We start from the raw sequence: 23,762 nt of genomic DNA, 5'->3' as shown, positions 1-23,762 counted from the left end.
GTGCTTCTGGTCCATGGTTGATTCATATTCTCTCCCAAAGGTGAATTTGGCGAAGTATGCAGTGGGCGTCTCAAAGTGCCTGGCAAGAGAGAGATCTGTGTGGCCATCAAGACCCTGAAAGCTGGTTATACAGACAAACAGAGGAGAGACTTCCTGAGTGAGGCCAGCATCATGGGACAGTTTGACCACCCGAACATAATTCACTTGGAAGGCGTTGTCACCAAATGTATGTGGGTCGCTCCCTTTACAAAGCCAAGTTAGAAGTTACTGGCAAATTAAACACACATTTTCTTTCCAGGGAAATGACAGATGGAGCAGACCCACTGATTGCTAATAGGAGGAAATCAGTGCAGGACAAGTCATTAATCTTGTAGTCAGCTCTCAATGGGTCTACGGTTTAGGCTGATTCCCTATTTCCAAGGCAGCTTGTGTGAGATTTTAGGGAAATTAATATTGCAGATTTTTGGTATGCCTCGCCATCTTTCAAACCTTCGCTAGACCAAACTGATTGTCACAGGGTAGGCGCAAGCAGATGGTAAGCAAAATAAAATTTAAGTACTTTTCATATAAACCACAACAAAACCTCGCCACACCTTGTGCTTGAAGCTTCAGCTCCAGATGCAGGGAGTGAATCTTGGAAATCTTTATTATATTGGGCGATTTGCTTGTCTGCTCTGCCTGATTTATGGCTTTTGCTGTTCAGCACCTATTTACAGTAACACCTGGATGAACCTTCCCTTTTTTTAGCCCATTAGCATTCGCTGAGCCTGTGAACCACGCTTCAGTTAAAATACGACACAGCTCAACAGATGCATTTTGTGAAGCAAACCCTGAACACATCTGTAAGGCTGGCTAAGACCACTTTATAAAGCACCACATGGATAGTTTAGCTGAAGCCGTTGCTATTGAACATGGCTCTGTTCCAGGAGCCGCGGTACCTCCTATTTGACTACAAGTCAAGGATCTTGTAAGCCCCAGGGCTATGTCTCCAGGAAGGCCAAGGTTCCTCTAACTTGATTCAAGGTGCCTATGAGAAGCATCCTCAATCAGCATGTGCAGAGTGGGTGAACTGGGGCGGGGGGGGGGGGTAGATGGTGGAGAGGAGGGGAGGTTAAGGAGTCAACTTTGGACATGTGGTCTGGGGCAGAGCGGGGAAGTGAGACACAAGAGTCCATGACCTTTACTAAGAGAAAATAAGGAAGTTACTGAAAAGTGAGAGGAAGTGTATGTTCATTCAGAGGTCCTCGAACATACATCGGAATTCTGGAAAACTTGTTAAAATGGCTTCCTGGACCACATCTTCAGGTTTGATTCAGCATGTGGGGTGGGGCAGTGAGTTCGCATTTCTAAAGAGTGGGAAGATAAACCAAAGCTGCGGTTCCTTAGGACCAGACTTAGAGACTCCTTGGCCCCATGACCAGAGAGACATGCCCATCAGCGCTACTGCTCATAACGGCATGAGGTCTTGACTAGTTTCTCAAACTGTCAGTTTCCTCATCTGTACAATAGAGATAAAAATAGAACTTGCCTCAGAAGGTTACTTTGGATGAAATATTTCCTGTATTTAGCATAATGCTTGGCAAATTTAAACAACAACAACAGAAAACTTCCCTAAGTGTTAACTGGTATTATTATGTCCTAAGAAGAACATCTTTCCCCATCTTCAGAATCCTTCAAAAACAGAACCTCGGTGCTAAGGGTATATAATTTTCTACCTAAGGTGAAGGCTATAATTAGCATAGAATAGCTCTATTTGCTTTTTAAGATTAGTTTTACAGACAGGATATTTTTCTGTTGCCCGTGGCCTTCAGGGCTGCCCAGAGCCTTTCACTACTTTAATTGACAGATAACATTCTGTTTAAATACTTCTGCAGGTCCATTTTCTCAAAAGGAGGCTCTGTTCAGCTTGGGGTGTTTTCCCTGCTGCAGACAGTGATTTTCATGTAGCACCTCTGCAGAAGAGAGAAGAAACAGGGGATCTTTGTATTAAAGTCCCACCGTGCCTCTAAAACCCGTAGCTATTACAGCTGTAACTGTTATAAACGACTGGATTCATTTGCATAATGCAGTTGTCACTGAATCAAAATGATTTAAAATTTCCACCAGAGGAATTGTCCCCCTCCCCCAACTCTGGCCTTCCCCACTGCACCCCTGCCTATTGCAGGGGGAGAGCCACATCCATCTATGAGCCCAGCTGAGACCCATTTTATAAGCCCCTCTGCTTATGGAGACATTCATCTTTATTTCTCTTGGAGAGCTCATAAAGATTCTGACAAATGGATACTTTTAATAAACAGAAGAAGGAATGCAGAAAAATTATAAAGATGGTGCCAAACATCAGAGGAGGGAGGTGTGAGGGTGCAAAGGTGACGTGGAAGCGTGTGAATTCATTACCAGCAGTTACTTGAGTCACTTTTTAAATTGACAGGGAGACCGTAAATTCTCTCCACTACTCTCCACGCCCCCCCCCCCCAATCTTTTGGATCTTCTACTCTCTTATCCACACCTCTAGAGGGATCTGGTGAAATTGGAGTAGGTGTTAATGCAGGAGAGTCAACCTTTCTCATTAGTTGACAAAGTATCTTTTGATTGAGGTGGGTTCATTAAAACTCATTTAGATGTATTTGCTCTGTCTGTGGCCACAGATGTAGAGGGTAAAAGAATCTAAAAAGTAAGAGCTTCTTAAAAAAAAAAAAAAAGTAAGAGCTTCTTATGTATTACATTGAGGGAGGACAGAAAATGTGTAGAGAGACCACGCCCTCCATCCAAGGGGAGAGACCGGAAGTGGTTTTTGTTCATCCTTTGGTCTACACTGAACTTTCCGGTTTTTCTGAGAGCTTTCATTCATCACTGAAAATAAAGTCTCCATGGTATTGTTTCCTCATCCAAAAGTTTTTACCTTGGAAAGATTTCTTAGACATGGCACCAAACACACAGTGGGGGAAAAAAAAGAAAGGTAACTTGGATGGCTTTGAAATGGAAAACTTCTGCTCTTCCTAATTTTTCCCTCTGAAATGAAGACATTTCCCCTCTCCCCCACATCAGAAGAGGGTCTGTTCTGGGTGGGAAAGGTATTAGTTTAGAATGATTACAGGAACTTTTCAGCAGTGGCATACCCTAGTCCATTTTTCCCGACTGAATGTCTAAGTCCAAATATTCCACAAGTATAACAATGGAAGTGAATATTTTTGACTTATCAAACTAGCATTTTGTTTTCCTCCCAGGGAATCTTTTATGTTCTCTTTGCTTTAACCCATCCTTTAGTAAAATATGGAGGATTTATGCACCCACCCCCACCCCTCCCACAAATACCATTTAGAAAGAAGGAATTTCAGACCTTGAGCCCATTGCCAGCAATTAAGAAACTAAAGAATGGTTCTTATTTCCTAAGTTCCTCAGAAAGAACACCAAAGTGAAATGAGAGGATTGTTTCCCCCTACTTCTCCCAAACCTTAAAATAATTTGTTCTCTTTATGGGGGTGGGGGGAACAGGTGAGGGGGAACAAGAATGTTCTAGTACTGAATTAACTTTCTGTCTCAGATGAAATAATTTACTGAACCTTTTCTCTGAATTTTGTTGTTTGTTGTTACTGAGGTTGTCAGCTTAAGGGAGTAAATAGAATTAAGTTGTTTTTTTTTATAGAAAGGAAAGGGAAAAGAAAGGGTACAGCTTCTGACCTGAGCAAGGCAGGCGGTCGGAGGTGGAGGGAGGGGGCCGTTAATACTGTGCAGGCTTGAGCTGGAAGGTGTGTCTGAGTCATGACCTATTCGGTGTAACTGCTCCCAGAAACTTGGGTTTCTCTAAATAAGTAAAAAATTTTCTCTGTCCATTGATTGCTTTAGCATCACACAAGTGGCTCTTCTGGGGACAAAATAAATTAATTATCCTAAAGATTTTTTTCGCCTTTACACAGGCCTGCCCATTTATCATCTTCCCCTTTTGCTTGAGAGAGCAATTATCCGTTCATGTGCTCCCTGGATACCGGAGACCACTTTAGTTAAAGACTTTGTCAACAAGCCACCCAAAGGGTTAACCTTCCAGATGGAATTTAAACCTACCCGTCCTTTTAATATTTGATTCCTAGCTCCCCACAGCTGAGGCATAAGCTTGGCTTGTTTTAATTAAATTAGATCGCACAAGACAGGTGTCTTGGCAGTAAAATTGTGCACAGGCCATTTTTATCTCATTAACTGCAGTGCTCATCAAGGGTTTGTGTTTTTCTTTCTGAAAACTCTAGGTAAACCAGTAATGATCATAACAGAGTACATGGAGAATGGCTCCTTGGATGCATTCCTCAGGGTACGTGACTACTTTATATTAAATCCAAGAATGTTGGTATTTAGAAGACTCTAACAGACTCCTTGTGTCCATTCTGTTTGGTTGTATTCATGGACTTTTTTAATGGGGCTAGGGAAGAAGAGGAGACATAGAGAATGATGTGATTTTTAAAGGCTATTAAATAATCCATGTTCAATGAAGGTAGTATTAGATTTATTCTTGCATTGCGGGTTGTTTGAGCTGTAGATTCATTAGAGTTGGATAATTTCCATCTACCACAGGAAGCAAACCCAGTTCCTAGGATACACTCTACTAAAGAATTAGTGACTTCGATCAGAAAGGCCCGGAAATAATGTTGAGTTTCATTGCATACTTGATACAGATACCAAAAAAGTTCCAAGTAATAAATGCTTGGTGAAAATTAATTTGGCCTAATGCTAATGAGATTGTTTCTCATTCCTTTCCTATGCAGAAGAATGATGGCAGATTTACTGTCATTCAGCTGGTGGGCATGCTTCGCGGCATCGGGTCCGGGATGAAGTACTTATCTGATATGAGCTATGTGCATCGAGATCTAGCTGCACGGAATATTCTGGTAAATAGCAACTTGGTCTGCAAAGTGTCTGATTTTGGCATGTCACGAGTGCTTGAGGATGATCCAGAAGCCGCTTACACCACCAGGGTAAGGAGGATTTATGACCTCTGGGTTTTGACTCTGATAAAAACTGTTCCTCTTTTCTCACTTTGATGTTTAAGCCCTTTGTGATTTTGTAAGTTTCCTCATCATTCAGAGCCTCTTCATTTCCATGCGTTCATTTTTAAGCCATGTTTCTGAGGGATTTTGAAACTGCCTCAAGATGTGTGACTACTTTAAAAACGGCAAACTAGAGCTTTACTTATTGCATCTTTTACACTTAATTTTTCTTCCCTTCCTTCCTTCTTTTCCTGTTTTAGATTTTGTCCTTAGTTCTTTTCTATTATTATAACATTTTTCTTACTTTAAACAAGACAGAGCAATGTTCCTAGTTGGTTACTGAATCTGAGAATGGAGATACAGGATTTATAAAACATATACACTGTGCAAGAATTTTTAGTATCTAATGGCCTTCATTTTACTACCGGTAGATAAACTGGATTAGGGCACAGTTAAGAGTTATCAGTATACAGTTAATGGCTATGCTATCTTAGCTGGACAATCTGAATATAAGATACTAATGGAATAAACAGAATCATAAAAGTTATTGGCCGTTAGGGCTGGCACTGCTGAAATCAATGGGAAGCAGACAGTTAGCAGTCATTTTCCTCCTTTGATGCTCATTTTGCATTAGCAATCCTAAGCACTGTTTTTTGTTTGTTTGGTTATTTTTTTTTCCTTGTAGGGTTCAGTTTCTTTGGCTCTACTTTTGATTCTTACTCATATATCCCCTTTTGAATTCTAAGTCCATTCACTTGGGAAAGAATGCATCTTTGTGAATGCTAAAGATCTTTAAATCTTTTTCCAGTATTTGGAGAAAGGAAAGTTAAAAGGAGGCTTCTAGAATGATGCATTTACACAGCTAAAACTTTAGCCAAATAATTAAGGAAGGTAGAAGGCAGAACAAGCGTCCTTCTGTATGGAACAAGTGGAAATGTAAGACACTGGGTTTTCAGAGTAAACTCCAGTGAATGAGTGCAATTTCTAATACAATTTATTGTCTTGTTTAGTAGCCTTAGTAAAGAAAACTTTCAAATGATGTTCTTTTGAACAGCTTGAGGGTCTGAGTTCAAGTTAAATTAATTTCCCCAGATGAAACCTTAAGAAATTTGAAACTCAATTAAAAACACCTTTCACATAAGCATAATCAAACAATAGATATTTGAGGCAAGACAAAAAGCATTTTAAACTTTTCCTGAGTAATATTCAATTGCTTTACCATTTTTGTGGGTGCCCTCACTCCATTAAAGACAGTAACAGCTCTAACATCTGGTATTTGGCTTTTGCTAAGAGCTTATGTAATGTATTATCTTTTAACCATGTTAAACATGTTTCTCATGCTATATAAAAGTAGGATCACAGTGTGGTGGATAGAAATTTTCATATTTAACTTCCATAGTTCATGATTTCAGAAGCAGTATTAAATATTGCCTCTGTGTTGCTGAGTGAAAGAATTCAACAAGAAGTCAAAATGAATATCCATGGCACATCCATTGATATACCATGATGACATATGCATTTGGTAAAACCCGAGATTCCTTTCTACAATATTGCCTGAAGCAGAGCTCAGATAATAGGTAGACATTTTAAAAATTAAACAGATTACTTATTCACTTCCCTGTGACTAAAGAAAACATATGAGGAGAAGTGTCTCAACCTAGAAGACTAGTTAAAATAAACAAGTCTCTTACTGTTGTTTGGAGAGCTATCTCAGGAATGCTGTTGTCCTGCTTGGCAAACAGTAACAACGTTCAGTGACTGAAATGGCACATCAGTGATGTACTTAGGGAATAACTTACAGCTTGAATGTTCACAGGGTGGCAAGATTCCTATCCGGTGGACTGCGCCAGAAGCAATTGCCTATCGTAAATTCACATCAGCGAGTGATGTATGGAGCTATGGAATCGTTATGTGGGAAGTGATGTCGTATGGAGAGAGACCCTATTGGGATATGTCCAATCAAGACGTGAGTCTTTATGTTCTAAAATATATGTCTTTGCATTGAGATTCAGGAAGGATCGCATCAGCGTATGACGGAGTGAGGGCTGAGCTTGAAATGATACACAAAATGCAAGATTCTCAACACAAACGCATGTAGTAATCTAGTTAAACCTTATAGTCATGGATTTCAAGGCCCGAAATTACATAGCTTAAATGGGATAGTATGGAAGACAGATTCAATTGATTTATAGATAGATGCATAGGTGGATAGATGAGTGATAAGGAACGGTGTTTTACTTGATTAATGCTCAAATCCATACCGAAACAAAATTCAACTTTGAATCTTAATAAAATACAAGGGTATATGAAAAACACAAATTTCACATGTGAAAAAATTGACACCAAAGGTTTATTGGAAGAAAACTAGTGAATATTTTAAAGCTGGCATAGTTGTAATTAGAGCTTGCCCCTTGAGGACTCTAAAATAAAGCTTCACTAAATGACCCTTTGTAAATTATGCACATCCCTTTAAATGTACCATCTGGACTACTTTGTAAGGGAGTATCCACAATGCCTGCAATTTCAGAAAAGCATTCAATAATGACACTAATAAGATTCCAGAGTAATAGAATTTAATTATAAACATCTCCAGTGCAAAAGGGGAAAACAAAAACAAAAACAAAAATCTTAGACCAGGGAGTCTTCCCAGAACACTTGTTAGTTATTTATACGTGTGAAGTAAAATATAGCAGAGAGTGTTTACAAAGGCATGGTATTTAATTCATCAGTGATAAAAATTATAGTTTGGAAAAAAATCTTCTTTTACAAAATTCTCTCTGAGGTGGAATGCCCCCTGCCCATCTGCCTTGTCCTGGACCAACAGGAAGTGGCAAAGTCCTGATAATTCAATGAAGAACCAGGTGCACTCAAGAAATAGGATGCTGGTTGCCTTATCAATAAAAGACTGTTCGGAGCGATAGAGAACCTAATGCACTCCGTGTCTAGTGGGGCATAAAAGAATTCTCTAACCAGATTAAGAGGAATGATAGTGTTGGCATAACATATCTGTATGTTAGAAAGGTTCATAGCAGATAGGAAGAAAGCCAGCAGCTAGCATAACTGATAGGTAATTGAAGGCTGGGGGAAAAAAAACAAAACAACTATAGAGGTGAGTGGTATGTAATCTGTTGTTTGGTGTGATTGTGTCACAGACACCTTCCAGGTCCTACCTTGTAGCAACATTGGGTTTCAGATTAGATACTTTCAGAGGGACAAAAACAACCTACACGAGCAAGTAGTGCATACTTTTGCTCATTTAGTGATTTGATACTTAAACCTTATTTAGTTGAGAGTCATGACCAAATGCTCATAAAAGCAGAGGATCTAAAGATGATGTCCATTTTCCTACCCTAAATATTTTCAGGCCTGCAGTTTTGACAGTTCTATATTCTATGAAAACAGTTTCTATTGTTTTGAACTTTCAGTTGTCTGGCTGCATCCGTGAAGAACATCTGAAGCCATTTCTCTCCCCCAAATGATATTGATCAGTCATTCACGTGTATTTGTCTCTGTTGGGTTCTGTGTAGAACAGGGATCAATAGGAAATGTAACCGGTGAATTACTTTCATCAGAATTCATTTGGCATATGGTGAATAGAATCAAAATAGCTGTTGAAAATATGGCAGACTTACCAAGTTTTTTGTTTGCTTTGCTCTTCAGCCCCCTCCCCCCAAAACATTCAGCAGCAAACTGAGAAAATATGCTTTGTTAACCCACAAGCCATCTTCCAAGCTGGCAGTGGAGAGGGAGCTAATGAAAGAGTACTAAGCAGTCTTGAGGGTTTATAACAAATTGTGTTACCCTGGCGTTAGCCCAATATTGCTCTCATTCTCATCAATTCAATGTAAAATGTTTTCGTCAAGTCTAGAGTCAACACCATGCACCTGGAAAGATAAAAGAAAGTCAGAAGATCAAACTGACTTAATGTAATTGCTAGAAGTAAATGGAATAATGTTTAGTAAGATAGCATATAGACGTCTACACTAGAAGGAGTGGTAAATAGTACTAAGATAACAGGATGTTGGCAAAGATGCATGGCAGGAAAAGGATCAGAGGGCTTAATAAGTCACAGGATGGTGGTTAAACTGTGTGCTGGCTAAAAAGACAGTAGTCATACTGATACATAGAAACTGGACCCAACTGAGTTAACTGTTTTCTGTTGAAGACCAATTGTTGGACAGTAAATAAACCCCCTGGCAGGGTGAACGCAATGTGGTCATTGAGATGGCTACAGCTCTGGTTGTTTCACTGACAGTTACCATTTTGGTGGAGAAGAAGAAGAAAAAAAAAGCAAAACTGATTTAAAACAAATAAAACTTTAAAAAAATCTCCAAACAAAAGCACATCCAGAATTTCATAGGAGCCCCATAAATACTGCTGATTAGTAGCCAAGAAGTTATGAAATAATTCCCCTCCTTAAATTTGGTGTGAGTCATACGACATTACATTACTGGGATTCACGCCCTGAAAAAAAGGGGGGCTTAGCAAGATGCCAATAAGAAAAATACCATAATACCTGTGAAGACAGATTAGAAAAATTAGAATGAGAAGAAAGACTGTTGAATGGTCTGCTTATGTCTTATTAAGCAGGGAGAACTCTGGGCAATAAAACAATTATCATATATATTATATATATAATATATATAATAACTTTATATATAACTTCTTTATATATAAAGGTTATATATATCTTTCCTTATCTTATAAGGAAAGATATATATAACTTCTTTCCTTAGATGTGTAAGGATCCCCTTCAAAATGTAAATGCCCTAAAAAAATGTTTGTTTAATTTTCTTTGCTAACACTTTTTTTCAAATCTACTTACTAACACCTTTTAACAGGGTCAATTGATAGCCAACTGAGACCAAGGATGAGATACAGAATTGGTGTATTGGTGTGTTGTGGTCTTCCAAAAATAAAAATGGTTGGGCATCTGGAGGGTTTGAGGAGCGTGCTATTTTAGAGAGTGGTAGTGTCTTCTGGATTGGGAGGTCTCGAAGGTGGGCTCCTGTATTTGACCCATGAGCTGTCTGAGCAAGAGGACAGAGGCTTAAAATGACACAAAGGGACTTCCATCTTGGACGAAACTATTAATGCTTTTTTTTTTTAAGATTTTATTTATTTACTTGACAGAGAGAGACACAGCGAGAGAGAGAACACAAGCAGGGGGAGTGGGAGAAGGAGAAGCAGGCTTCCCGCTGAGCAGGGAGCCCGATGCGGGTCTCGATCCCAGGACCCTGGGATGCACTTGAGCCGAAGGCAGACGCTTAACGACTGAGCCACCCAGGCGCCCCACTATTAATGCTTCTTAAGGAAGGTCTTTAACACTAGGTTAGAGTCTCTTCTGCTAAGAGGGTTTAGCTGCTGCTGGATAGGAGAAGGGGGAGGGGCATTGCCATGTGATCTCCGGAGGGCCCGGCCGCCACCAGGTTGTTGATCTGATTACGTTCTAACCTCTTGGGAACATTAATTAATCTTCCCTTTAGAATTTCAGATTGGCAATTGCCTGCCATCTGAAAACACCGCATATCAGCAGCTGGCTTCCCTGCCCTGTTACCAGCAATACTCAGCTCCAGCAGTGGCTTCTGTGAAGACACTGGTGCTGTTCTCATGCTCAAGCTTGCTGGCAACTGAATGTACCAGGAACTTGCCGGTCAGGAGGGTGGATCTCTAACAACAGCTTCCCTGACAGCTTATATATCATTCTCTTGTCTTTGGTAGGTGATTAAAGCCATTGAGGAAGGCTATCGGCTACCCCCTCCCATGGACTGCCCCATTGCACTCCATCAGCTGATGCTAGACTGCTGGCAGAAGGAGCGGAGTGACAGGCCGAAATTTGGGCAGATTGTCAACATGTTGGACAAACTCATCCGCAACCCCAACAGCTTGAAGAGGACGGGGACCGAGAGCTCCAGGTCGGCCATGCTTGCTTAATAGTGATGTATGAAAGGATACATTAGAGGTGGCAGGCGAGTGCTGGCTCCCTGGAATTCCTGCCTATTTGTCAGAGGCTGCTGCACAGCTCTCTGCAACCAGGGTGGCTTCTCTCTCAGTTAATGGAGTACGTATGATGGTTTTGTTCACCATGTTGAGGAGCCTAACACCTGTCAGGCCTTGAACAGTCATAAGAAAAACAGATTTAAAAAAACAGAACCAAAATAACAATAAAAACAAACCGACAACAAAGAAAGAGCAAAGGTGCTTGTTTGATGATGCTAGACCTGAACATTTAGGAAGAGAGATGACATGGACTTTGGGAAGACATGATGGTCACAAGATGCTATATTTGGGGAAGGGAAAGGAGCACTGGGTTAGTAGAAAATAAGGAGTCGAGGACAGCTCTTCATGCATTGTAGTGTTAAGTTGACTTATAAAGTATTATAGGTGCTTATAGGCTTTACAGCAAGAAATTCATTTGGTTTTAGTTCTTAGAGTTTCTCTTTTTTTAGTCTTTCACGAGTAGAAGGAAACAGGACCAAAATAGAAAGTGATCAGGTTACAAAGCATGTGGATGAATGTTTGAGAGGGGTTTTAAAAAATGAATAGAATTGAACCACCTGTGAAAGAGGTAGTTATTTCACTGGAAAGAGCAGAAGGAAGAAGCATTTATCAGTCTAGAAAGGAGGTAAGGATACTGCAAGTCCTGTAACTCAATAGGAACTTTTCTACTTGGAGACTGGGCCTCCCTAGTGTAAGTTTCAGTATCCCTATATACCTGTTCTATCCGAAAGGGAATAACCACCGTTGCTATTAAATGATTTAAGAAGATCAGCATAAGATGACCAGCTGCTTCAGGCCTGCAAGAAGTGAGGCATTGACTCACCTCCAAATCCGTACTTCTCCAAGGTTCTCATTCATCACAACCCTGAGTTAAAAATAGAACATTTTTCCCACGATATCCAAGACCCTCTAGTCTTTGTCAGTGCTATGAGCATCTCCTCCAGTCTTCTGAAGACTTAGCCTAATGATTGTCATATATACTGATTATTACAAACCATGAAGAAAAGAATCTGGATCAGAAGGCAGAGATATCCTCTATTCTTTTAGGCTTTCAGATCCCTTAGCACCAGCCACAATCCCAAGAGCTTCATGATCAAGCTCTTCTGAAATAACACTGGGCTGAATTCACATTTTATTTCTGCCACTTGATAGCCAAGTGACTTAAAAAAAAAAAAAAAATCTCCTGGCATTTCTGGGCTATTTTTTGTTCTTCAGTACTCTGAGAGGTGTAGCGGGCCTCTTCTCTTCCAAGGTGAACATCCTTCAGCTTTGGATCTCCAGCTCCAGATCCCATGAATTCTCTCTAAGCATCCTAAGGCCCGTTCATTGGTACTTGGTACTTCTCCTGCTGGTAGAAACTCTTCAGTTACTCATATTGCATAATGTGTGCTTTGTACCATTTATGCAGAACAAATTGAGTTATTGGATATACTCTTCTCAATTCTAAATTTTTCTCACTGATGGTACTTCAGTAGCTTTGATGCTTATTACTGCTTGCTGATAATGGGATGTAGTATAACATTGTATGTGATTCAGCACAAAATTGGGCAAATGTCATGGTGTTCCACAAAGAGCACAGAGATTTCCAGGGCAAGCTTGAGAGTGACCCTTAGAGTTAATTGATATTGACTGAGGATATTTTCATCCTCAGATCATTTTGACCTTGTCAGGTACCTAGAGCCTACATGTGGCCCTATTAATGCTCTTGGCTTAAAGTTAGAAATGCAAACTATTGGTCTTTGTCTAATGATAAATATTATTTATAAACATTAATACTAATGTCTAAAATCCTCTGTGGTGATACTTGTTATTGGCGGAAGAATTAAATCCTGATTATTCTTGCTATAAAAATTTACAGAGTTTTACTTAGAAAATGAATTGAAATAATGTACATAAAAGGTCACAAAGGCAAAGTACTATTTGGACACAAAACTGGTAAAACATGTCTTTGGTAAAATAGTTATATAAGAAAGAAGTAATGCAAATTAAAGTAACAGGTAAAAATTATAAAACAAACAATGGAATCGGATTAATTCTGCTCTGTAGAAAATTAATCAAGGCATTACACTGACTTAATTTTGTTTTCATAGGAAAATAATTTTTTGGCTAAAAATTCAGTAATGATAATATTCTGATTCAGTTCAAGGAACACAGTCTCAGGATGAAATTAGGTCAGAATGTTAAGATCAAGTGCATTCTATAATTTCTAGGGAAATGGGAGTTAAGAAAACTTAACTAAACAAGTAGCTGTGTCGCTCTACAGGAGATTAAAATAAAGGCAGTATAAAATACCCTGTGAAGGTGTACCCAACAATTAATTAAGTAGTTTGATGTTGAAGATGACTATAATTCCCCTAATAAATGCTTCCATAGATAGACGTTTTATCGTATATCAATATCATGCCTTCAACTGTTGTCACTCTTGACGATGACCTAACATAAAACACCTGGCCTGAGAAATGCATAAACTAATAAATAACTTAATAAAAAGTGCTTAGAATTCGTTGGAATGATTATCTAAGAGGGAATACGAGAAGCACATTCCACAGTCCAAGTGGTGATCAAAGTGGCCATTCTTCCTTCCCGTCTTGGCACATGTGCTGGTCAGGCATGGGCTGATTAAAGAGGGCATTAACTCCCTGCTGTCCCAAGTTTGTTTGAATGCACTGAGCCTGCCTGCAAACCTGGCTGGGAGCATGCTGGACTTGAACTCTTGCTGTTTTCTCTGTTTCATCGAATCTGGCAAGTTGCAAGCTCACAATTTTCCTTACTCATACTTCACTAGGGTTTCCATAGATGCTGTCCTGAGGTATGTAATACTCCGTAGCAGCAGGGACTGCGCTCTTCCTGCAAAGGCTGAGCCAGGTTCAGCCACAAGGTCTCCCGCAATCTTTGCCCCAGGCGAGGGTGTTAAAAGACCTGTACAATCGTTAATGTACGAAGAGGTCCACATAAAACAAATGCAGGAAGTGGAATTACGAACAGATAAGGTGATGGATACACGCTTTTAGCAACTTTGTGAAATTAGGGGCAAAAAAACCTCATGATGCCATTTGACGATAGGTAGTCCCTCTAAAAAGCCTGTCCTTGGCATGTCAGTGCCTATTTTAGGCAATCTGACTTCTGAGTCTTGCCGTCTAACTGATAATCCTTGTCTGTCTCCACTTCCTCGTTCCCTTACCAGACCTAACACTGCCTTGTTGGATCCAAGCTCCCCTGAATTCTCTGCCGTGGTATCAGTGGGCGATTGGCTCCAGGCCATTAAAATGGACCGGTATAAGGATAACTTCACGGCTGCTGGTTATACCACCCTAGAGGCTGTAGTGCACATGAACCAGGAGTAAGTACTCAGCGATGTAACACCAAAGGGTAAATCTAGATTTAATAGTATTTTTCTTTTTTTGCTTTGAGCTGCATTATCATCCTCCTCATTTAAAAAAAACAAAACAAAATAAAACAAACAAACAAAAAAAACAAACTGGAATGCCTTTCATTTTGATTGAGTATAATTTTACAGAGCCTCAAAAGCACCTACATTGTTGTGTTAAATTGCTTAATTAAACATTTTAATACACCTGCCTTGTTGTGCTGTATGAATTGTGGCTGATTTCAAATGTGTGTCTGCATGAAGCCCGGAAACGAGATTCTGCACCCTTGTAACTTTTTTCTCTCCCTCTTTTTCTCTCCCCCTACCTCCAGTGACCTGGCAAGAATTGGCATCACAGTCGTCACGCACCAGAATAAGATTTTGAGCAGTGTCCAGGCGATGAGAACCCAAATGCAACAGATCCACGGCAGAATGGTTCCTGTCTGAGCCAGTACTGAATAAACTCGAAACTCTTGAAATTAGTTTACCTCATCCATGCACTTTAATTGAAGAACTGCACTTTTTTTACTTCGTCTTCGCCCTCCGAAATTAAGGAAAAAAAAAAATCGAATACCTGCAGTGTTGCTTGGTGTACAGATCGCCTAAACTGTGGGGTTTTGTAGAAATGACAGCCGTCGTTTGAAATTAGACCTGGAACAAATTGTTTCTCAGAAGTACTCCGTCCATCACCAGTTTGTAAAATACATGTACGTATATAAATAGAACACCACCTCCGAGTTTTGATGCCGCATTTGCTGCCAGACACTGAGCTTCTCTGAGGCATCCTTGATCGTCTCTCCATTGGGAATTACAACTGCAGTATTTTGTTTGTGGCATAAATGACCGTCATCCTGCTTTCACTGGAATGGATACCATGCCCAGGAACATTCTGGAAGGACTCAGTTGTAGGTTTTAAGGCTTGGTTCATACCGTGGGAAACAACCTAGGTGAAAACCACGTGGCTCATCAGTGTTGCTCCTTCAGTGCTCAGGCCACCTGGTGGCTTACAGTGACATAAGGGGCTGGAAAGAAAAGGAAAGTAGATTTCAAATAATAATAATAATAATAATAATAATTAATAATAATAAAACCCAAGCACCTTCCCCTCACTGGACAAACAAGGTCTGTTTCTTTGGGCCTGAGGCTGTGCCATATAAAGTCGTATTTTGGGACTCTACAAACTTACTGTAACTACCTTATGGATAGCGGACCGTGACAATCTTGAATAGGGAACTTTCACACTTCCCTCCTTTAAAGAAGCAAACCCAAACCCACAAGGTAAGGCAAACCCCCCCCCAAAAAAAACAAAAACAAAAACAAAACCAGCAATGAATCTTTCTCTAGTGTAAACTTTTTTCTTAACTTGATCTAATTTGAAACACTGAGCGATAAATATTCTTTCATGTCTGTCATTTAGTTTGGGGTTCTTTCAAGATTTCAGTCCTCTCTTAACAATGGGAGAAGAGACCAGTGTGGAAACCAGTATGGCTTCCCTGCTGTTCTACTGGGAAGAAGTGAGTTAGGAACTATATGAAGTCAGGTTTGGGAACGTGGCACCTAGAGCCTCGCTGGCTTTGCTTTCTCTCACACACAGTTCTTCTTGCCTTTTGGTGCCCTCCATTCATGCCACAAATATTTACTGAGTATCTGTTGGGAACCAGGTAATCACCTCTAACCTTGGGTCATGCCTCACTCTTTGGAGACTTTGCTACAATTGAGAAGTACTGGAAGATCTGTCCATTATTCTCACTTTCTGTCCTGCTCCAGTAACCCGTGCACCAAACAGGATCAGCCAGGGAGGATTTACCTAGAAGTCAATGGTGAGACTTAGAATTCACCTTGACATCCTCATTATCAAAATGTGACCTACTGGAAAACATGTTTCTCATCCATCAAGACCACTAGACTTAGATGCTTCTATTTTAATCCCAGAATTTTCTTCTTGAAACGGGAATTAAATGGCTTTGTTTAGTCCTAGAAACAGCCTAACTTTTTTGACCGGACAAATTTTAACTTCTTAAACTCTTCCATTTTCACCACTTTTAAACACGAGCTTGGCTGATTTTAATGACCTTCCCCCCACCCCCTTGGTTTTATGCTGAAAGCTATTTCTTATAGAGCAAGGCATGTTCAATTTGATGCTGTCAAATCATGACAGTTTAGTAAAAACCTTTTTGCAACATTGGTTGTAAAAGCTTTTTCAGAAGGAATGTGAAATTTGTTTTTTTTTTTAAACTACTTCAACCATTTTTGTTTTATCACCACTTTTGCTGAACCCTAAGAGTTCTAGATATTCATGTTCAAAGGTGACAAGTATAGGTGGTTTTTTGCTTGCTGTAAAAAAATATATATATATATTTTTTTTTCCTTCTGGAAGGCTATGGAGTATTTTGTTTTCAATCTCCACGGACCAATTCAAATAAGGTGACATCGTGGTATTATCTTGGAAGTCAAAATTGTTTCCTTGCATACATTGAATAATTAGAAGTCTTGCTTTCAAGGCAACAATGTAAGATGAGGTATTTTTCTACACACTGAACATACTCAAAGCAGAACATTTCAAAAGAGAGAGTGTGTCAGTTGTAAGATGTCCAGGTTAATGCTGGGCACTATACCATGGTCATGGTGTTATTTCTCAGGGCATATCTTCTGTATGTGCAGGATAATCAGGCAAGGCTTGAAATCTTACTACATTTAAAAGGTTGCCTTCTGAATCTTAATTTTAACACATTGTAGAGTCCAGGCCAATGGGAAGGCCAAAAGAGGGCTTTCTAAGTGCCTAAAATACTATCCAGTGACAGCCGAAGTGAAAGTCTACTGCTTCTGTGACGTTACACATTTTTGAAGAGAAAGAGGAGGACAATAGGCATGTCCCATTGTTTCCCAGGACATGGAGCCAGGCTCTGGCATCTAGACAGCTGTGGATTCTAAAGCCAACTGAGATGTTGACACTGGGAAATTCACTCCATGTTTCTTTATAACTCAGTCCCTCCACCTGTAAATTAGAGATAATGATACTTAAGTAATAACACCTTTCCTAACACATGGCGTTGTTGTAAGTGTATATGAAATGCTCTTATGTAGAATGCACTGAACTTCACGGAAGGAAGGTGTACTCTTCCTCCAGTGTTTTCCAAGTGTTACTCATCCATCTTTCACTCATGAACCCAAATGTTGTATTGCGACATGCCAGAGTGGGGTGAAGCGAAGTTCAGTGGTAGGAGCCATGCAGATGAAGCTGCTTCACCTTGAGTGGATTTGTGAGGGTTTGATTTAAACATGTATCTCTACAAAAGGTGGCAGACCTATCCAATACTGCTTTATCATTTAGCCTTGAAACTCATGACATTGTTATTTTATAATGGAAAAGGGTGAAATGCACAAGCAAGACCCCGTTGTAATGAAAAGAACTGGATGGTAAGACACTTTGATGTCTTCATAATGGATTCAAAGGAACCATGTTCTGTTTATTTAGTCACAACAAAAGTCACATCTTTCCCTCATGATGCCGCATAGACCACAGACTTTGGTCTTTGTTCAAGCAGTTCCCCACAAATAAGGAGTTGTCTGAATTCAAAGGAACAAAGGTTTCTTTTTCTCTGCTCTATAGAGTATTCTGGCATCAACTAGATATAATCCTTCACATTCCCACACTCCTCACTTCGAACGTCCAACCCTTTCGACGTGCACACTGAGTCCCCAAATAGCCCACTTCCTATTGTGAACTATTGAAGAGTGTTGGTGAACTGATGGGACAGACATGTTTTGGGGACTCCTCTTTCTCCTCTAAGAATGGAATTTCTAGCAGCAAAACAAAATCACCTTCAAAAAGTGGGCATACCCATATGGTGTTGGTTGTTCTCCGTCAGTCTTAAGGTCATACTCATGTTCTCCTTGTCCTGCATGTAAATTCATGCTTGCCTAGTGCAAGCCCGTACTCCTGATAGACTTACTAATCTGCAGAGAAGATAAAGCTGGAAAAGTAGAGCCAGGTCCTTTCATTTTCTTCATAATTGTCAAAATGAATAATGTTGACAAATGGCTTCTTGAAGGGCTTGGTAGTTATAACCTTACCCACATTTAGAATTTTAAATTGCTTAAGAAGTCATCTCTATCTGAATATTTTATAAGAAAACTTTATTTCTCTCTCTATGTAAAGTAATCACTACAAGACTAAATAACAGTTATTTACCTCAAAGAAACTAAATTTGATTTATAGCTCATACACAATAAAGACACATATGTACAAAACAAGCAAATAAATAATTGGTTTAATAAAATAAGCAAAATTGTGAAGATAGATTCCGGTCTTAATCCTTTGCTCTCCACCTGAGGTCATCCACTGCCAATCATAGCCATTGTGGCGGGAGATATGGTGTCCAAAGCAGTCTTGGTGGTCAGTTGTCACAAAGGAAAGAAGAGAAATTGGTTATTTTGGTTCATGTTGATTATGGAGAGGACAGTGAGGAGCCACAGTGATTCCATTGCATCGTGCTGATCTTGTTCTGTTCTAGACTGATTGGACAGTTGAGACTGATTGGTTCTTGGTGGACTCAAGGCCCTCAAACCTTTCTCACTGGCACGCCAGACGTCACCCTGTGCCATAGCCCCAATGCTCCCTCTCCATGCCTGTTACATGCAGCGTGTATGAATCCTTTACTAGATACTCTCCTTCATTAGAGGTTACTTTTTAGGAAAAAACATTCAGTGCTTTTTATCTCTTGGTTTGCATTTTTTCAATCATAGTGTTGAATACTGGCAGATTGTGATGTTTCCAGATTTGTACCCAAGATACATAATTTCCCTTTCTGGAAAGGCTGAGTGCTAGTAGCTGGGGCTTTTCCGGTAGTACAATTTGCTTTTCACATCCTTTTACCAACTCTAAGCCTCTCTCCTCTTGCACAATTCTTCCAAGTCAGAATTTTCTTTTCCACAGAGAGACTGTTCACACAGTGGTTAAGGCATGGCTGTAGACTCAGACTGTGTGGGTTCTAATCCCAGCTTTGTTCTATCACAATGTAGGACGTGACACTGAGCAGATAGCTCAGCTTTGCTATGATTCAATGACCTCATCCGTATGATAGGGGTAGGACTGGTACCTTCCTCGAGTTGTTATAATTAAGCTATTAATAGACATTTTTTCTTGTTGCTACTCCGGTTGTCATTTTTCCGAGGAGGAAAACAAGAACTCAACACTCTCCCTTCTGAACTACTTCTTTCTGAGCCGTACCGACTTCTACGTGCTTCTCTTCTTTCTTGCAATATTGGCTGACGAGTGGCTGGCACTATTGGCTGCTGTTTGTCTAAACTCTTGTTCTTTTCTCTACAGGGAGTAGACTCTGCTATCTTGGCCTCACAGCCCTTCCTGTTGATTACAAAGCCCATAGAAGAAAACAGAACACACCCTCCTTAGTCCCTTTGAAATGCATTTCTTCTGCTTCTGCTATGCCAGTTCTGGAGCAAAGACACTGATGAAACACCACCCATACCCGAGAAGAATACCTGGATGACGTCCGAATCTCCCTTCCCAGTGAAAGAAACCACAACCGCGCAAAAGGTTCAGCACGGGGTCTCCCGTTGCATTGAGGAATGTACTGTCTCGCAGCACCAGCTCTGCAGAGCCCTTGTTCCTGAACTCCTTGTGGTTTTATTTATATGTATTTCCATATCTCGCTCCTGTACGTCACTGCTGCCTTGGTGTGGCAGCGAGTGACCCAAGGCTACAGGTTGTACCATGGACACCAGGTTGGGTGCCACCACACAAAACAAAGCCAGTTCCCATGAGCTGCCTATGATATGCATTGCTGAAGTAACATTTTACCCAGGGTGTGCCATTGCCGTGATATAAATATATTTTTTTCCTAGACTAACTATGAGCTGACTATCTCTCTTTTGATGTGTGTACATAGGTGTGAGTGTGCGCGTCCGCGGGTGTATGTGCGTGTGAGTGTAGAACCTCATGCTCAGAACTGCCTGTGAATGTTGTGGAATGCAACACCCGGAGAGTTCTGGTTCCTCGCCAGTTCGGAGATGAAGAGCCACATGAGGTGGTGGGCTGGAAGACCGCGCCCATCCCCTTAGAAAGACAGCCCGGAAATGTTCAATGTCCTGTATCTAGAAGTGTGTTTTGTAGCTGCCACACTAACCTTAATAAGTAAGTCTACAGCTTGGGATGGAGGCAATTTCACCTCAGCGGTGGGGTAATTTGAGAGTATAAATCCATTCAGGTGACAACCCATCATCTAAATCACTAATTCCGATTGAACTTCTCATCTGAATTGCCGGTTTCTTGATGGAGAGAGAGAGAAGGGGATGGAATTTGTCTGGTAACCCCAAATGGAACAGAAGTAGCCTTTGTTTTCCTGCATAAATGGACTCGTCGAATGCGAACAAAATATATGCAATTCGTATACTTCTGGAGATGAACGTAGACGCGTGTGTCAGCTTTGAGATGATGTGTCCTGGATTAATACTTTGTCTCTCAATGTCACAGAAAAATACATGCCAGTGACTCTTGAGGTTAGCATAGTTGGGATTAAATGTCCTCAAGTGATTTCAGGTTCCCCATTTACAGGAAGAGTTCTACAGTTATCAATATGCAGCTAACTCCGATGGCCCTTAGCCTTCTAGGATCTGAGGTCCGGTGTGTGAAGATTCAGTTCTGATAGGATACGTATACCAAACTCCAGCCAACATACTGCCATTTTTCATAATCTGAGTGGCTGCCTTGTTTATTCTAAGCTATGGTTGCAGAAACTGTGACCATTTACATAAGCTATACCATCAAATCAGGGAAAAAATGGGAAAAAAAAGATTCTGAACCCTATGTTGTTGAGTAAGTAGAGAAAATCATCAATAAATATTTATTACATTCTGACAGGGTGTGTGGCACTGTATTCTCATAGCTATGCCAGAGTGACAAAGTTAATTCACCCCTTTTTGGGGACTTTAATATATTTTTAAAGGGATGTGCCTATGCATTGATGCCTGAAAAATATGTATAAAGAAATGAGGTTGAATCTCTGAGCTGGTCATCTTTCCCCAGAGGTCAGGGCAGGAGGCCAACTTCAGGGACTGTATCTAGCCCCGTTAGCGAGTGCTGGCCTAGTGAGTTCAGATGCTCAATCTTGCTCAGATCTTCCATTAGGCAGCATTAAGCTGTTCCCCTGCACCAAATCGAGTAGCTTCACCATGTGTCTGCTGGCCCCAAATTATTTTTAACAGTCATGGATGAAATTTTCTGGTGTGTTGAAAAAGTTATTTTCAAGACAGGTTGTGCTCACTACACTGCTGGTGTGTGTGTTTTGAGAACTCTTGTATTCAATCTGTGAAGGATATGTGTATTAATCCATACACGCTTATAGCCTCAATATTTGTCTGAAGACACTCAAATTCTGACCAATAAAGGAAAGTTCTAGAAGCAATATTTTCACTTATTTAGCATTTTCCAAATAACATCAAGCATTGATACACACGGAAGAGTGCATTTATTTTTTGTATCACTCCAAGTATGTTGGAATATGCAAGGACTGTGGTTAAAATTAGAATGTATAAGGCATATTATAATTTAGTTCATACCGAAAAGGAAATTAACAGAACATTGCTTGGTTCCTACATGTTCCGAAAATTGAGCGATCTCTTGAGTTAGACATAGATTTTCTATTTTGTTTTATTTTGTCAAGGTATTTTTCTTCCCTTCATGAACTTTAGGTACACATAACTTATGTCATTTATTTATGGTCTTTTATACCTAGTTTGTAAAATTGTAAAATAGCAAACTAAATGCAAAGAGTTTGCATTTGAAAATAATAAAGTAGTTGCCGTATACAGACCCGGAATCCAGTTGTCTCTTTTAAATAATTTTTCTGTATCCCTGCTGTTTCTAAATTAATTAATTCTTGATTGTCATTTGGTTAGAACATAAAAATCTTAAGTTCTAATTGAGTGTGCTTAGTTAGAGGATAAAAAGCATTGACTTCTAAACAGCCCTCGCCCTTAAGAACAATACATTAGCAAATCAGACTTAGGTTTTATGAGATCCTGTAAGTATCCCAGTGTAGTTAAGACTATGATCTCTGGTTGGAACGTAGACTCTCCCGCTTACTATTGATAATGCAATTTAGGGCGAGTTTCTTAACTTCCCTGTGCCCATTTCCTTGTTTGTACAATGGCAATTATAATACCACAGGCTTTTTTTTTTTTAAGATTGATTGATTTGAGACAGCACGTGTGAACAGTTGGGAGGGGCAGAGGGAGAGGGAGAGAGAATCTCCAGCAGACACCACGCTTAGCCCGGAGCCCGGCAGGGGGCGCTCCATCTCACAACCCTGAGGTTATGACCTGAGCTGAAATCAAGAGTCAGACGCTTAACTGACTGAGCCCCCCACAAACTTGTATAAAGACTAAATATATTTGAACTTTAGCACAGGGTCTAACATCTAGCCAGAACTCAGCAAATGGTAAGGAGAGTGGTTTCCTCTCCCTTATCTATGGTCTCAGTTACCCACGGTCAACCATGGTCTGGAAGCAGATGACCCGTCTTCTAGTTTAGCAACAGGAGATCAGCTGTAACCTAACGTGATATGGCAGTGCCTATATCATTCACCCTACTTCATCACCTAGGTATTTTACCATCACAATGTCATCACAAGAAGGGAAAATACAGTACAATAAGATATTTTGAGAGAGTGAGAGACCATTCCACATAACTTTTATTATGGTATATTGTTATATCATTCTATTTTACTTTTAGTTATTGTTAACATCCTACTGTGCCTAATTTATAAATTAAACTTTCTCATCAGTAGGTACACATTGGAAAAAACAATACTATATACCGAGTTTGGTATTATCTGTGGTTTGGGGTGTCCACTGGGGGTCTTAGAATGGATCTCCTGTGGATAAGAGGGGCCTACAGTATTCTCAGGAGCATTTTTATTGTTATAACCTGTCTTCTTCAACATCCCCAGTTCTATACCCTCTCTAACATCTTTGCTAGTGACTAGCTACCCATTCTTACCACAGGTTTTAATCCTGGATTGTTGGATCCTCGCGAGTGCATTGGGGCTCCAAGGGGTCCAAGATTATCCCTAAAACATGGTGTAAATGTTAATGCTTATATGTATATGTGTGTTTTGATGGGGAGAAAGTTCTTAAATTTCATCAAATTATAAATGAATGTGGGATACAAAACTAATAAGAGCCATAGTTTTAAGGATGAATGCTCCCATCATTATACCATTTCATTAAACAAACTGTCAATTGACTGAGCCCCTGTTAATTGAAAATCAGTCTCGAGACTTATTACAGTGTATTAACTAAAGCCCTCACAAGCAGCTGGCTTCAGAGAATGAGAGCATGCTGTCTAGTGTTACCAGAGATATTTTAAAACATAGACCTTGAAATAAAAAGAATCTCGGTTA

General features: G+C 40.0%; 1 protein-coding gene across 2 annotated transcripts in view; it reads left to right on the top strand.

The window, feature by feature from the left end:
- Positions 1–23,762, top strand: part of EPHA4 (EPH receptor A4) — a 141,157-nt gene extending 117,395 nt beyond the window's left edge. Inside the window, exons 11-18 of one of the 2 annotated variants that reach the window (XM_027589823.1) lie at positions 41–226; positions 4,239–4,300; positions 4,752–4,961; positions 6,790–6,939; positions 10,695–10,888; positions 14,158–14,313; positions 14,673–15,618; positions 19,670–23,762. In XM_027589823.1, the coding sequence (XP_027445624.1) occupies positions 41–226; positions 4,239–4,300; positions 4,752–4,961; positions 6,790–6,939; positions 10,695–10,888; positions 14,158–14,313; positions 14,673–14,787 (1,073 nt within the window). In that variant the 3' untranslated portion in view covers positions 14,788–15,618; positions 19,670–23,762. Of the gene's footprint in view, positions 1–40; positions 227–4,238; positions 4,301–4,751; positions 4,962–6,789; positions 6,940–10,694; positions 10,889–14,157; positions 14,343–14,672; positions 15,619–19,669 lie in introns of both variants that reach the window. The other variant, XM_027589824.1, reaches the window with a different exon arrangement.

This window comes from Zalophus californianus, chromosome 3 (genome assembly GCF_009762305.2).
Source record: "Zalophus californianus isolate mZalCal1 chromosome 3, mZalCal1.pri.v2, whole genome shotgun sequence".
In the NCBI taxonomy this organism is placed as follows: Eukaryota; Metazoa; Chordata; class Mammalia; order Carnivora; family Otariidae; genus Zalophus; species Zalophus californianus.
Note: the sequence above shows the minus strand (reverse complement) of the source record. Positions and strands in the feature narration are given on the sequence as shown.